The following is a 15,444-nucleotide window of genomic DNA, read 5'->3' on the forward strand; positions in this document are numbered from 1 at the left end:
TGTGTTACTTTTCTCTTTGGTTCTGCACCGAGCTTTTAACATGAAAACTTCCGTTTGTATTCTCTTTGGGCTTGGTGTTATTGCGACCGTCTTTGCTGTTCAACCAACTTCTGAAGAGATCAGAAACCGCTTTTGTGGTAAGTTTAGGAATTTCGTTGGTGAAAATGAATTATTTCGCGCTTACCAGAAAATGTTGAGTAGTTAGATTAATATAGCACTTTTAATTGAATTGCTTATTGAAAAATTATTCAATAAACTCTGTTGCATCCTCACGGCTATAATATTTTGACTAGAAGTATGCATATTAAGGACGGATTCTATCTTTTTTCTCTTTCCTTTCATCGCTTGGCTAAAGTGCTGAATTATCAATGGGCTTGCTGTGGCCCATTGATAATTCAGTATATGTGAAGTACCGATGAATTTGAAAACTCTTCTGGATCCGGCTGTTTAAACAGAATTTATTTGTATCTTAATTATGTAGGATTATTTAGTTAAAAATTTATAAAAATATTTAAAATCTTAGACCATGAAAATTATAGTTTAAGATAGAATAAAAGATTTATACGATAATATAAATCCCAGCGTTAGATCTGTTCTTTGTATAGAAACTGGTTATTATCTCAACTGGCTACCAAAAAATTATAAATATATTTTCAGTCACCTTTTATCCAAATTACAGCTCATATGTGTGCCCCTGATTTTGACCACTCTTCCATCAGGATATTTATTAGCTACTGTATTGTGGTCGGTAGAGAATATGAACCGGACTGCCATTTTTGAATGCGTGGCTTTATGAGGGTCATGGCACACTTTCACCTTACCATTGGTGTAGAAAAGTGTAAATCGAGATTTGCCATCTCGCCTGATCGTTTTCCATTGTTCTACAGTAGAATATTTCGATTTTTAAAAGAAAAAACAGGTTTTTGTGGGCATACGATTACCAAATCCCAGATTCTTCAACTCCGCCACATTTCTTGAGTTAGTTTCTTAATAGATGACTTCAATGGCCTCCACGCACAATTCTGCACATATGCTAAGGTTGGGCTGAACTGACTATTACCTGGGAGCTTCATTGGGTCAGAGCACCATTTCAGGATATGTCAGGACTTCTTGGCATCAGCGTCGAGAAGCTTTGAAATAGGTACTTAATTGGGACTATGAAGTTCCAGTCGATTGGTCGATACAAAATGGTTGTACTCTATGCTCAGTTTGCTTATTTTCCGAGGTGAAAACCAAATCCAAATTCCATAAAATTTAAACTGATTAGCTGACAATGATGTGAGTAAGATAGAACAAAGAGCAAAATATTAAAATTACTCCCTTCCCAACAAGGAGTGAACTCAGGCATTTACTGAAGGAAGAACAGCATAATAACTAAGGTAAAACTAGGAAAAATTAGTACCATTATTTAGTATTAATAGAAGAAAATTGCTGCAAGATGCACCATTAATAAAAGGAATTAATAAATAAAAAAAAAACTTGTGGGAGAATTTTAAAACGTGCTAAGTAGACTATGTATTTCTTAAAATTATTGTTTTTTTTTCTATCTCTGTTTAAAACTAGTGTAATTATTTCTGTTTATCTGATAAATTCGGTAAAATTGCTTATAAACAATAGTCGAAGTGGGAATGAATTGCCCCCCATTTTTCAGTGCCACCCCGACATAAACGCTATTTAATATCCTTTTATGTAATTCCACAGGAGTACAATTAGTATTACAAGTGTTTTTATTGTCTGTAAACTTTAAATTATTAGAAAAATAACAACATTAATTTCATTTTGTAACTTAACTGTACACTGAAAGGACAGAATTCATGGGATACCTGGTTCCTGGGCAAAGCGACGCTGTCATTTCTCTCGCTAGTGGACGAATCCACCGCTTGGCAAGTATATAGGTACACTGCACCACTGAATTCACTAATTCGATGTCAGTATGAAAAACAACATTTTTAACCCACTTTTCAGTGAGTTAACCGACTTTGAAAGAGGGATGATAGTGGGTACCCGACTCATGGGTCACTCTATCAAGAAGGTGGTACAGAAATTGCACTATCCCCGTTCGACAGTATCAAGAGTGTATCGGGAATACATTTCCGGAATAACATCTCATCGGGGACAGCGCTGTGGGCAAAGAAAGACGGTGGATGAAGCTGGCCGTTGACGTCTGTCTCGCATTGTTTCAGCCAACTGGAGAGCGACAGTGGCACAAATCACCGCCGACTTCAACGAGGGAGGTGCCAGAAACGTCTCTACCAAGGCCTTTAGACGATCATTAGCCGCAATAGGTTATGGGAGCCGCCGATCCACCAGAGTCCATTACTAACACCACGATACAGGACTCCACGCCTCAACTGGACGAAAGAACATCGGCACTGGACCTTGGATGATTGGAGACGGGTTTCTTAGTCCGATGAGTCCCGTTTCCAGTTATTTCGAGCGGACGGGAGGGTGCATATATGGCGGAAACCGCACAAAGCAATGCACCCATCATGTCAACAAGGAACTGTTCAGGCAGGTGGATTGTTGGTAATGGTCTGGGGCATGTTCAACTGGTACACAGTGGGACCTCTGGTACGTCTAGACGCATCTCTGAACGGTGCAGGTTACGTGTGCATCCTTGCAGACCATTTGCATCCCTTCATGGTCATCGTAGAATACACCCACAGGGCAATGGACTCTTCCAGCAGGACAAAGCGTTTCCCACAGAGCTGTGGTGACTAGAACATGGTTCGAAGAGCATTCCGCAGATTTATCACCATGGAATGGCCTCCTCGTTCACCTGTCATAAATCCTGAGGAGCATCTTTGGGATGCCGTGGAAAGGTCCATTCGAGCTTTGGATTTTCCACCCAGGAATGCGACGAATTATGGACAGCGGTGCAGCAAGCATGGATGGAAATACCTGTGGATCGCTTTCGTGAACTAATAGACTCAATGCCTCGCGTGTGACTGCCGTTATCTAGGCTAAAGTGAGCCTACCCGTTACTAGGTATGTATCTCATGTTTTCTGTCCACTCAGTGTATATTTTAATATCGGTCTCTGGCTTGGTTACTTTGTAGTATGCTCACATGATAAATGTATTATTTCAGTTCTCCACTTCACGAGGTGGCTTTTTTCTTTCTTTCTTTGTAGTCACTAGCACAGGGAGCACCTTCAGTTGGTTGCGTTGGATGACCCTGCTCTTTCCTTGCCGTATCCATACAGCAAACAGTGCCACTTGCTCCATTGTCTTCCCCAGAAGACTGTCTCCAATTTTTTGAACCGATCCCTCTGCCTAACGGATGAAAGCGAGTGACTTTATCCTGCGCCACATTCGAAGCAGTATGTTGAATATTCTACTTGTGATCTTCATTAAACTATGGAGGTGTATCTGTTTTACTTTTATTTTTTTTTGCATCCAGTGGTGGATGGTTGTTATTGGCCGTGACACCAGAAGGCACTACTTTCTACTTCATCCATTACTTAGACCTTTGGGAAGTAGGTCTGATAAAGCGGCTTTCGCGTTTTTATTTCGTGGCGGGATTCAAATTCTGGTCCATCACATTCGTGGTCTGGCATCGTAACCCCTATGCTAATCATGCCCCTTATTATTATTATTATTACGATGATCATTATTGCGCGTTAGCACAGTGGTATCATCACCGTCCTCCCTACACCGGGTGAAAAAAGGTCCGGGTTTGAATCCCGTTGATGAACTTTTATCGGCTGTTTTCACTCCATGGCTGAGTTAGTCGGTCTCATGTGTAAATAAGAAGGTTCTCTTCCTCGGAAAAACTGGGGCTTTTTTGTCCAGCAAAGCAGGCAAATCGACCAGAGAACACGCGCAATTTACAAACACAATACACATGGATAGTTGAAAGTAACTTTCCAGATGACCTTTATATTAATATAATACTTTTTTTTATTCCACAACTATAATTTTTATAGTTCAGTACTAAATTTTTAAGGTTTTCCTGCTGAAAATTGTGTAAGATATGTATTTCTGATTTCTAGGAGACAAGCAAAATCTTGAAGATACTGTGAACTGCATGAAAATGATAGACGCTCCGGTAAGAATTTCAGATATTAAGTGAAGTATTTCATTATAGTGTTATACTAAAGAAATATGCGCTATATTTCCAAAAAGTATAGGAACATTTAGGGCTTTTTGAAAAATTCGCTAGAAATACAGAAGCTGAGTTGAGGTGTTGAGCTTAGCAACTTCCAATGGGGACGCATCACCATTGCAACAATACACTACATCAAGCGCTCGTGGGTATCACAGTGTATTAAGCATTATCCTTCCACATTGGGTGGAAAAGGCAGAGTTAGAATGTCAAACTCTTGAGGAATTTTTATTAGATTTTTGTGTAATGGCCGAGTCAATAGTTCTCAGGCGAGAGTTGCATGGTTTTTCTCCCAGAAACTGGAGTATTTTTATCCAGCAATCAGACAACTCGACTACCGAACGTGCTCAATGTAGTAAAAAAATAATATATACTGTGCGGTATGGTCCAAGTTTCTTATGCATCTAAAAAACCCAACAACCATTTAGGGGGTGACGTCTAAATTTACAGATGATGTACAGATTGGTAGAGAAGTTAATGATTGCTGCCAAGCAGAGCTTCTTCAGAGTGACCAAGATAGACTTTAGAGATGGTCAGAAAAATGGGCTCTGCTTTAATCCAGCAAAGTGTAAGGTTGGGGAACACTTGGAGAACAGTAACCCCAAAATAACATATATTGGTGGAGATGAACTAAAATCAGTAGTGGAATGAAGGGACTTGGGAGTTACGATCAGGCCAGATATGAAGTTCTCCGAGCATTGTAGACAAGTTGCAAGGAAGGCCCATGTGTCCTCTCGAACATTTGCTAGTAGGGATAAGGATGTCATAATCCCATTATATTGGGCTATTGTTAGACCACACTTGGAATTCTGTGTTCAAGTATGGAGACCGCACAAAAGTAAAATGAATGAGGACGAAATTTTCACGGTTATAAAAGATTCTAGAATTAGGGGCCATAAATTCAAGTTACGGGGGGAGACGTTTAGACTGTATTGCAGGAAGTTTTATTTGAGTCAGCGAGTTATAAATTACTGGAATAAGTTACGTACATGGGTGGTAGAGGCTGACGTTTGGAGGGGAATTCAAAGGTCAGCTGGATTTACCTACGAGAGGAGGGAGGTGCATAGGTTATCTATTTCCTTTTGTCTTATTATTATTTATTAATTATTTATGTTACTTAATTTTTTTATTATCATTATTTTACTTTATTTTTTTTGGCTGGTGCAGCATAAGCCTTAGGCTTCCTTGCATCATATGGCCATTACTAATACTATACTGGTGCGCAAAACTTAAGGACCAGTCAGGTTTTCACCTGTAGCTTCTCATGGGAGTGGCCCCACGCGGTTACTTTGGCCTCGTGATCCAGGCCACAAAGGAACCTCACGAGGTCCTTTGGCCTGGACCAAAGTAACCTCGTGAGGTACAGAAATGATGAAGGAAACAACACCCACACAAGAACGGAAACAAAACGGTGGGACTTTATTCAAAAATAGCAGCATAGCACTGGCTGCCATGATACAGATGCATTACTGCCAAAGATGGAACAAAGGGAAGAGGTGGTCCGCAGTAGAAGATATGGTCACCCCTAATGTCGATGCAGGCTTTTCACCGACTGTCCATTCTTAGAACAATGTTGTTGATAAGTTCTTGCGGTGACATCGTCCATTCCTCTGCAAGCGCCATCTTGAGCTGGTGAACATTTTCTGGTGGGTGTGGACGTGACGCTAGGGGTCTCCCCAGAGCGGCCCATATGTGTTCGATGGAACGGGCAGGCCAATCCATACGAACAATGTCCTCACTTTTCAAAAGCATATCAACAGCTGCAGTGCGATGGGGTGTGGCGTTATCATCCATAAACACGAACTCGGGGCCAATGGCACCTAGGAACAGACGCACATGGGGAAGAATTACCTCAGTACAGTAGCGTGCACCGGTTTCAGTACCGCCTTCCAGTATCTGTAGTTGTGTATGCCCATCCAAGATTACGCCTCCCCAGACGAGAACACCTCGACCGCCATATCGATCCCTTTCAGTGATGTTTGCGGGGTGATACCGTGTGCCCACCTCTCGCCAGATTAGCTGACGTCCAGAATCACTGCTGAGACTGAATCTACTCTCATCAGTAAAGAGTACCTTAAGTAAAGATTTTGTGGTTGTAACCTTTAGAAATAGCGTTGGACCTTTAGTTTTTCACATCAGTGTAATACTAACAACAACAGCTTACATCCACGGTGGCTAACACAATTACCAATGGAAACGTTATGGTGCTACTACAGTCGAGAAACCTTCGGGATAGACTGCAGAATTTGCCCAAAAGAGACCAGAGTGCTCATAAGAGTGGTAAGAAGATCCTGTCAGTTATCATAAAATACTGTCCACCAGGAGCTCACCGAGGACACAGCAACTGATAATACTACGGATATTATATGTGGGGAGCTTCATAGCATGGGATTTTAGAAGCACAAAAGCTAAACATCACAGTAAATAGTGCACAGAATGTCCTGTGCACAACCCAAATGAATTGTCCCTCTGAATTTGGGCTACACTTGTCATCACAGTCCAAAAGTGACCCTGAATTCAAGATGAGCAAATTTGAACAGTATAAATCGATCTTCTATAAAATGAATCAAATCTCGAAGCTTTGCAGGTTATAGTTTAGTACGCACAGTTATACTGCTTAAATGTTGTATAAAATAGGATTATAAATGTTTATTATTCTGTGTTTACATCATGTTATTTACACCAACCTCTTTGTGTATCGTGCAACTTTGTAATGCATTTATTTGTACATGGCGCCAAGACATTAATTTATTATTTATTCATCATTTTTTTCCCAGATCAGAGCCTTTGTTAAGCCCTGTCTACAGAAACACGTTCCAGAGGGTATAAACAAAGATGCCGTTTTGTTGGAAAAGATATGCGACCAAACTGATTTGATGAAAAAGGTATGTATGATCTTGGGAAACATAAACAAAAAATATGAGCGTATTTAAAAGATTTGTTAGAAATTACTTGTCCCATATGGGAAAAAATTACTGTGTTTGGTCATCCTGTCTTTCACGTTGGTCTTGTTGCTCTTTATATCTGTAATCTTTGACTATTCTTTTTAAAATGAATTATGAAAATTATTATGATTTTTTTCTGAAGAAGAAGCCTGTGAAATTTTATACTTATAACAATTATTACTGGTGATATATTTTATCGGCTTCCCTTCTACTCTATTAATATTGAACTCTTTTCTGAAATAAATAAAAATGTTTGGTTGCCATTTTACGCAAGGATGAATCAAATGAAAACAATTGTTTTGCTATAAACATACTCTATTGCTTTATATTACAACTAACTCTTCCACCTTTTCTCATTGGAAGAGTGTTTTTTTCTCTTTTATGGGCTTTTTTGACCACTTAGATGAGTTAGTTGGTCTCATGCGAGAGTCGCATGTTTTTTCTTCTACCGGAAATGTGGGGTTTTACAACAAACAACAAACTGACCAAAGAATACACGCAATTAGGTAATACGAAATTCACCCCCGTATCATTTGGCTGGTAGGGAATTTCACTCTAGACACCATACAGTCTGGATGGTATTCTTCACCACGTCTACGGCGAATCGTTTGTCTCCCATCAGTCCATGCAGGTTCAATTTCTTCTCATCCGAGAAAATAACTGACTTCCGCTGTTCGGGGGTCCATTTGACATGCTCTTTACACCAAATTAATCGGACCTTTTTCATTTTTTGTGTGAGGAGGGGCTTCTTCTTAGGACGACGGGCTACAAGTCCATTTTTGAAGAGGCTTCTTCTGACTGGTACTGCACTTGCTACCACTCCCGTATGCTCTTCCCATTCTCTTTTCAGCTCAGACGAAGAAGCTGTACGGTTTTTAAGGCATAAGCACTTCAAAACGCGGTCCTGTTTTGGCGTAGAGACTCGTTTTCGTCCGGTTCCTATATCAGCAGAACCAGTATTCTTGAGTTTGGATAGAAATCTACTCACTGTCGACTGATTAAAAGACTCTATAAGCAATATGACGGGAAGAACATCCTTCCTCACATAAAGCAAGAATAGCACTCTTTCTTCGTGGCGTCAACTGCAGGTAACTCGCCATCCTGACACAAACAAGGAATGACTGTACCTCTTGCAGAGCGTTCTTGCATGGATGAAAGTAACAGCTGATGCAATATTACGTCATCACCAACGCGTGTCAATCTTATCTGATGCAATCTGTAAGAAATATTGCCATATACGTACGTTATTCAGACGACAATTACAATTTTAAGGGGTGATGCACTTTCTTTGAACAGCAGTGTATCATGGACATAGTTCGATGGTAGGGAAACGTTCTATCAACCTTTTCTTGTTTTTATTCGTCTAACGAAAAACGATGTTTTTTACCTTTAGGAATCTTTTACACAAATGTCTGACTTCCTTCTGGAAGTGTGGAAATTTTAATTATTTATAGGATGTAATTGTTTGTGATGTGATTTTTGCTGGCCATCACTTATGAAATAGTTCTTGGGGGTGGCACAGCAGCTGGTATAATCACCATCCTACCCTACACCGGGTGGAAGAGACCTGAGTTTGAATCCCGTCAATGACGCAAGTGAATTTTATGGGTTTTTTTCGCTACATGGCAGAATTAGTCGGTCTCAGGCGAGGGGTAGCAGTGAATACATTATATATGTTGCAATATGCCAAAAGTTGCTGATGCGTCTAAAGCCCAACAACACGTTCTTATAAAATTCCTTCCTTTTTGTATATCTTTCATTATTACGATACAGTAGAAGAATTATTTTAATATTACATATTAATTTATAGAAAAAACTTTATTTTTATAATTCTATATTGAATTTTTTAGTTGGAAAAATGTATCCAAGAAGAAAAGAGTGCGGTAAGTGTTGAATTTCTGTATCCAAATAAATTATAATCATACCTTGTTGTAATGTTAGAAAAGTGTAGTGGTATTTGGTTTTAAGTTATAGTTCCCGTCTCCCTAATTGACGTTGGAACAACGTCAATTAGGGAGAAGGGAACTGTGAAGCAAAAATAATTAAATTAATATATGGAGTAATAGCAAGCATCAGATAAGGGTGGGATACTTTGGTTATAAGTCCGAGAAAGGGGTAGAGAAATTATAAAATTAAAATCTGACGTTAGCTAAAAATAAATATTGATACATAATCAGGTAGTTCATCAGGGGACTACACCTGATCATGTATCAAAGACTGCGTTTCTATACTTGTCCATACCTGTGGAAGAAAAGCAAATTTAAGAATGAAACTAAGTAAGATCAACTGGGGAAGGGGGTAAAGCAGTAGAACTTTAACAAAAATATGGAAAAGGTAGTCCCAACGCAGTGTATGTTGTAGAACAAAATAAATTAAAGTAAATTAAGAAGTAAAATGGTATTAAAATTAAAATAAGTGCTTACAGTATAACCTAGATGCAAAAATAGGGATGCGATTTAGAATAAATTTAGGGCGAATATATGAAGTTAGTGCAAGCAAATGGTATAAGGCAAGAAAAGGGATGACAGTGTAGATAAAAATGCGAAGATAGCGAGAGATTAAGGACAGAAGGAAGGTTAAACGTTCCTACTGTCCTTAATCTCATTTGCCCTCAGTTTACTAAGCGTGTGTACCAAGTATGACTTCAGTTTACCAAGTCTTCAGTAGCTCTGGTATCCCGGTCTTCATCGCTCCTTCAAACATTGGTTTGAATACATAATTGAATTTTTTTATAAAACACATACGAGTATCCAATAAACTCCCGTTATAACATATCCTCTGATAATACTATCCGCTGTTTATATAATATTTTTAGCGTTCTTTTCTTCTAGTCGTATGATCAATCCTGTGAAGTAGGGATCCAACTTATAGTGCTCTTTGGGGCTGGTTCATTCGAATGCGCTATAAGGGGAGTTTACTGTATTTGTATTTATAATTATTTAATTAATTTTAATAATATCTGTTCCAAAAAAGCTGCAGCCTTATTTGAACATATTTACTAGTAGTAACAACGACTTTTTTTTACTTGTAGCCTCCTCCGCCTCCACCAAAAGAGAATACAGAGTTTCAGGTAAGTCATTGCTTTGTATTTTTTTTTTAGTGTTATGATATTGTAGTTCGTTCGAAAAAGATTGAAAATTGCTAACGAATACTAGTGATCTCGGATCACTTGTAAATAAACGACTTTTTATGAATGATTACAATATATCTTGTTCCAATCTCGTGTTTTCTAATGTTTGCTGCCTTATGGCTGCTTCTGAATCACAGACACATTTTAATTTTTCATAACGAAAAAACAAAAAAGTCCGTCCGTCCGCCAGCATGTAATAACTCGATTGCGAGTGAACAGATTTTGATGAAATTTTATATTTCGCTTTTTAAGAAGGATTTGTCCAACTCTTCAAAATTTTATTAAAATCGCATTAATAGAAATTTGGCGATCTTATTTTTACAATGTTTTCGGTGATCACAGCAAACGTTGCAATTTTACTTTTTTGTCCTGTTTGGGTAATGATTAGTGTATTCCTATTATAATAGTATTTAAACTGACTTCTGTTATGTTCTCATATTTGCAATAATTTTGTGCGTTTAATTTTTAATGATATAATGAAGTAAAGTTGTTATTGCGGCTACAGGAAAAGCAGATTACAAGTGGGCATGCATTGTCCTTCTATAAAAGGAAAAGAAAATTTTAATATTGAGTTTGACCGCAGTAGGCTGAATAAGATTCATAACTAATCTCCCGAAGGACATTTTCTACAATTTTCTGATTTGCGAAGATCTTTATTGGGCTCCACTTGTCCCATAATGCCTGTGGTTATTTCTCTACTTGAACTACAATATCGTGTTCTCTCAAGTTTTGTTCCAGAACATTCCAAAGGTGTTCATTTGGATTCAAATCCAGGATGTAGGTTGGAAGAGGGAGGTTAACAGCATTATTTAAACCACAGTGCAGATACAATTGTTTGGAATGTCACAACACGCTCATGGATTCGTTGATGACTTTCAGTGGATCCAATGTTATTGAGTGCGTATGCCTTTTATATCTTGCTTTTACTGGTGCTCATCTTCCCATCAGGTGACCTCTGCAATTAACCATTACTTCTCAGAGTGGAGTGTTTCAATACATGGAGTTCTAGTGCTAGTACGCCTGATCGATATTTTTCTTACATTATATTAAATTATACTCTAACATTACCAATATTTCATGACTAGTTTACAAACTTATATTATTCAATGATGTGTTCATCGATTTCTTTCTTTCTTTTCCTTTCATAGAAATGTATGAATGACATTTATAAGAAGATGTTTCCGAATCAGTGACGAGCAGGTCTATACCGATCAACGAATCTTGAAAAAAAAAAGAGTTATAAAATACTACATTTTACCTATCAACAGAAAATTATCTTCTTTTTTTAGTATGGAGCTGATTACATTCCAAATTGAATTAGAAAACTCATGTATATATTTCGAAATAAAACGTTTCATGACAGTCCAGTATACCATATTGTTTACTTTATATTCTTTACATAGTTGGTGGACAAACATATGCGGATATAAATATGACATGGTTCTATCAGTATATAATTATAGTCTGTGGGATCTAGAGTTCTATAATGACCACTCTTATACCACGTGAATATTAAGATAGTTTATTTATCTATTAACTAAATCACTATACATTAAGGCAACGTTTCGGGAACCTTGCTGGAACCCATCCTCAGACCACAGGCTGTTTTTTTAAGGATAAAGGTGAAAAAAACATGGATTTTTTAATACGACCAAGAAACAAAAAGACAGAGCGAAGAACCGTAAAATCGCCACACCTGAAGAAAGCACGAATGAGCATATCCAGATTGAAATTGACGTTGTGGATCAGCGTGGGGTGGTGCTCAAACAGTTCGTGCCTCAAGGTAAAACTGCCAATCAAAGTTGCTACCGAGAAGATCTCGAACGATTAAGGAAAAGGGTACTGCGCTGAAAAGATCGAAAACTAGATTTTGAATCACGGCAATGCGCCCTGCCACTGCGCAATGACTATTTCTGCAGACTTTGACCCACAAAAACATTTCAGTTCTTCTGCAGCCACCGTATCCATTGGATCTGTCGCCATGCAACTCCCCCCCCCCTCGAAAAAGGGTCTCCTGAAAGAATATCATTTTGGGACAATCGACAACATCCAGAGCTCCGTAACCGATGCACTGAAGGACCCCACAGAGGAGGAGTTCCAGCATTTGTTCCAGGTATGAAAGGAGCGCTGGAGGCGATGTGTAGCTTCCCGAGGAAGCTACTTTGAAGGAGAGAATCTTCAGTTTTAGAAAATTTTACAATATTTTTTTTTATAAAATCAGTCTCATTAATTTTGTGATAGACCTTGTATAATATACATGGTGTATTGTAACATGTGGGACCCGCTTCAGGGATCGATTTAGGACCTAAAAATATTTTAAAAAGTTCATGTAAACATAGGCCTGATTTCGTCTTGTTTTGAGTTACAGCCATTTTTGTGTTCCAGCAATTCTTTCCACAAACTGTGTTATCCTAGCTGGCTCCATTCAACTGTTTACAAACAATGCTTGATATCTCACAGAGTATCTTTTAGTTATGTAAACAAAATCCCGTAGTGTTCTTTGAGTGATTTCAGTTAGTTCTCCTGACAGGGGCACATTTGGTGTTTTTTATTAACATTTTGATATTGTGCAGTTGCTGTGATAATGGAGGCTTATTCAAATCGGGAGATGCAGACATGCGTCTCATGTATGGATTTGCTAGATGTAATTCAGCAGAGGCAAGACATCTGTATGCAGAAAACTTCCCTAATCGTCATGTGCCAAATAAGAAGACCTTTGAGAATGCATGAACGCCTTGCGGAAAGTGCTTGATTTATTAAACGAGTTTCAGATGGTGGTAGACATTAACATCAGAACTGTTGATTTGGAAGAACGGATCCTCAATCATGTTGAAGAAAATGATGGTGACAGCAACACAACAGAAAAAGTGAGACATGATTGTGTGGATGTGGGGAGAATTTTAAGGGACCAACAGCTTCATCCATATCGTCTTCAGAGATCACAAGGACTTACTTAAGCTTTTTGTACTTGGTTTCTGCAGATGTGTGAGCTGGTGATCAACATTCCCGCTTAGCTATATTGTTTACTGAAGAAGTTAGATTTACTAGGGATGATGTGATCAAATTTCACAACGCTCATCGATGGGCTGAAGAAAATCCCCATGCCATTGTCAAATCAAGACACCAGCAATAATTCGGCATTAGAAGTTACTTTTTTTTTCTTTTTTTTTTTTGGTAGTTGTTGGCGCATCGGCTTCTGTGGCCATATTGCACCTCCCAAGGTTTTTGCAGTACTTTGATCCAAGCCCGAGGCGAGAATCGAACCCGCGACCTTTGGGTTGCCGTGCAGGTACTTTACCCACTCGGCTAGCCCGGTCGGCATTAGAAGTTACACTTTGTGTAATTCGTTGCATGTGGTTTATGCACAATGGTGCTCCGCCTCATTTTAACCATTTTAACCGTGTCTCTAGAAACTTTTTGGATTACGATTCCCTAATAAATGGATAGGTTGTGCAGGACCCATTTCCTGGCCTGCAATCTCCACGTACCAACTCGAATCAACTCGATTTTTACTTATGGGGACTTTTAAAAACCATTGTTTATTCCACAATTGATAATAGTGAAATGCTCCCCTAACGTGTGGAACAAGGTTGCTAGCAAATCCAATAGACACCTGGAACTTTTGACCGAATGAGGAGATCTATGATGAGGGATTTGCAGGCTTATATTCAGGCGCACGGTGGTCATTTCGAGCATTTCTTAATATACAAAAGCAGATAATTGCTGTAACACAAAAATGGTTGTAACTTGGAAACAAGGAGAAATCAGAGAAATCAGTGGCGGACAAAAAACTGCATCACCTTAAAAAAAAAGTAACATTTATAGTGAAATGTATAAGATATTGTTTGATTACAGTCATTTTGTATGTCGCAAAGCAAAGGTATTGCGTCAGATAACGCTTCTATTGCATAAGACAGTAATTGCATCAGCCGTTTCTATAAATACGGCGTTGGAAGGGTATACACACTCATTAGTATCCTAATTTGCGGAGGTGTAAGCATGGCTCCATATGTTCAGTTGACACCAAGAAAAGAAAACGTGTAGCTGTTGCTCTGTCCCAGGAAGTGCTTTCTACACGTGCTATTGCTAATAAAATAGGCTGCCACCAGTCAACAGTATCCCGGGTGCTGAAATTAAAGCGTGAAACCGATGATGTGAAAAGAAGACCTGGATCAGGCCGACTACAAGAGAGTGACTACGCCTTCCCAAGATCGATATTTGAAACGGCTATGCCTTCGTAATCGCCATGCTAGTGCTCCTGATCTAAAACTGGACTTTGAGATGGCCTCTGGTGTTGAAACAAGTGCGCGAACTATCTAAAGACGGCTTTTGGAATGTGGTCTGTATGCCTATCGGCCCAGGAAGAATAATTTGTTGACCCAACAAATGAGGAAGAAGCAACGTGCTTGGATTAAAACGCATGTTTCATGGACAAAAGAGCAATGGGACACCGTCATCTTTTCTGACGAATCGAAATTCAACCTGAGTGGCTCAGATGAGATTTGTACACATATGTCAGAAGACGAAAATCGGAGGCATACTATCCTGGCTGCATAACACCGACTGTAAAGTTCCCCACCGGTCAGATGGTCTGGGGATGCATAACAAACAAAGGGGTGGGGCGAATTAAGTTTATTAACAGAACGGTGAATGGAGAAACCTACACTGCTACCTTGGAGGAGTGCCCGAAACCCGTTATTAGGGATCACCACACAGACGTCCAAAACTGCATTTTTCAACAGGACTCAGCACCTTGCCACACAGCAAAATTGGTAAGTGCTATTTAGATTTAATGATGAGTTCGTCTTCTTGTCTCAAGGCTTAAAACATACTTTCACCAATGTTTTCCCTCGTTTTGCTCCCTTAAGGTGCAGTCATGCCTCAGAAATGCTGGCATTACAGTGTTGGACTGGCCCGGATTTGAACAGTCCAGATTTGAACCGTATTGAAAATTGCTGGTACATAATGTCGTCTAAAATTGCTCAGAAGAAGCCAACAAGTAAGATTCGGCTGCAGGAGAGCATTGTAAGGGTGTGGTACCACGAAATTGGTCAACCGTATATCCAGAAGTTGATTAACTCTATGCCAGATCGTTGCAAGGCTGTAACTGCAGCTCGAGGAGGAAGAACAAAATATTGAGGATTTATTTTGCTGATTTACAGTACATAATACTATTACGCTAACTTGTCATTTCAGTTTGTACACGTAAATGCAATAAAATGTATGTTTGGTTGTTGTCATGATTGTCATTTGCATGATTTCT

General features: G+C 39.0%; 1 protein-coding gene across 1 annotated transcript; it reads left to right on the forward strand.

Moving 5' to 3' along the window:
* On the forward strand, positions 1 to 11,441 carry LOC150083409 (uncharacterized). The gene is made up of 6 exons (XM_090377252.1): positions 1 to 137; positions 3,994 to 4,049; positions 6,884 to 6,991; positions 8,902 to 8,934; positions 10,083 to 10,121; positions 11,330 to 11,441. The coding sequence occupies exons 1-6, from the start codon at positions 41 to 43 to the stop codon at positions 11,372 to 11,374; spliced, it is 378 nt and encodes a 125-aa protein (XP_090233378.1). The 5' UTR covers positions 1 to 40; the 3' UTR covers positions 11,375 to 11,441.
* Positions 11,442 to 15,444: the final 4,003 nt, after the last annotated feature.

Source organism: Mastigoproctus giganteus, chromosome 7 (assembly GCF_048544385.1).
Source record: "Mastigoproctus giganteus isolate SK-2022 chromosome 7, ASM4854438v1, whole genome shotgun sequence".
In the NCBI taxonomy this organism is placed as follows: Eukaryota; Metazoa; Arthropoda; class Arachnida; order Uropygi; family Thelyphonidae; genus Mastigoproctus; species Mastigoproctus giganteus.

Excerpts from the sequence above, each read along its gene's own strand:
- LOC150083409 (XM_090377252.1), top strand. The coding sequence starts at position 41 with ATGAAAACTTCCGTTTGTATTCTCTTTGGGCTTGGTGTTATTGCGACC. Across the intron at positions 138-3,993 it reads GATCAGAAACCGCTTTTGTG|GAGACAAGCAAAATCTTGAA; the intron begins GTAAGTTTAGGA and ends TCTGATTTCTAG. Across the intron at positions 10,122-11,329 it reads AAGAGAATACAGAGTTTCAG|AAATGTATGAATGACATTTA; the intron begins GTAAGTCATTGC and ends TTCCTTTCATAG.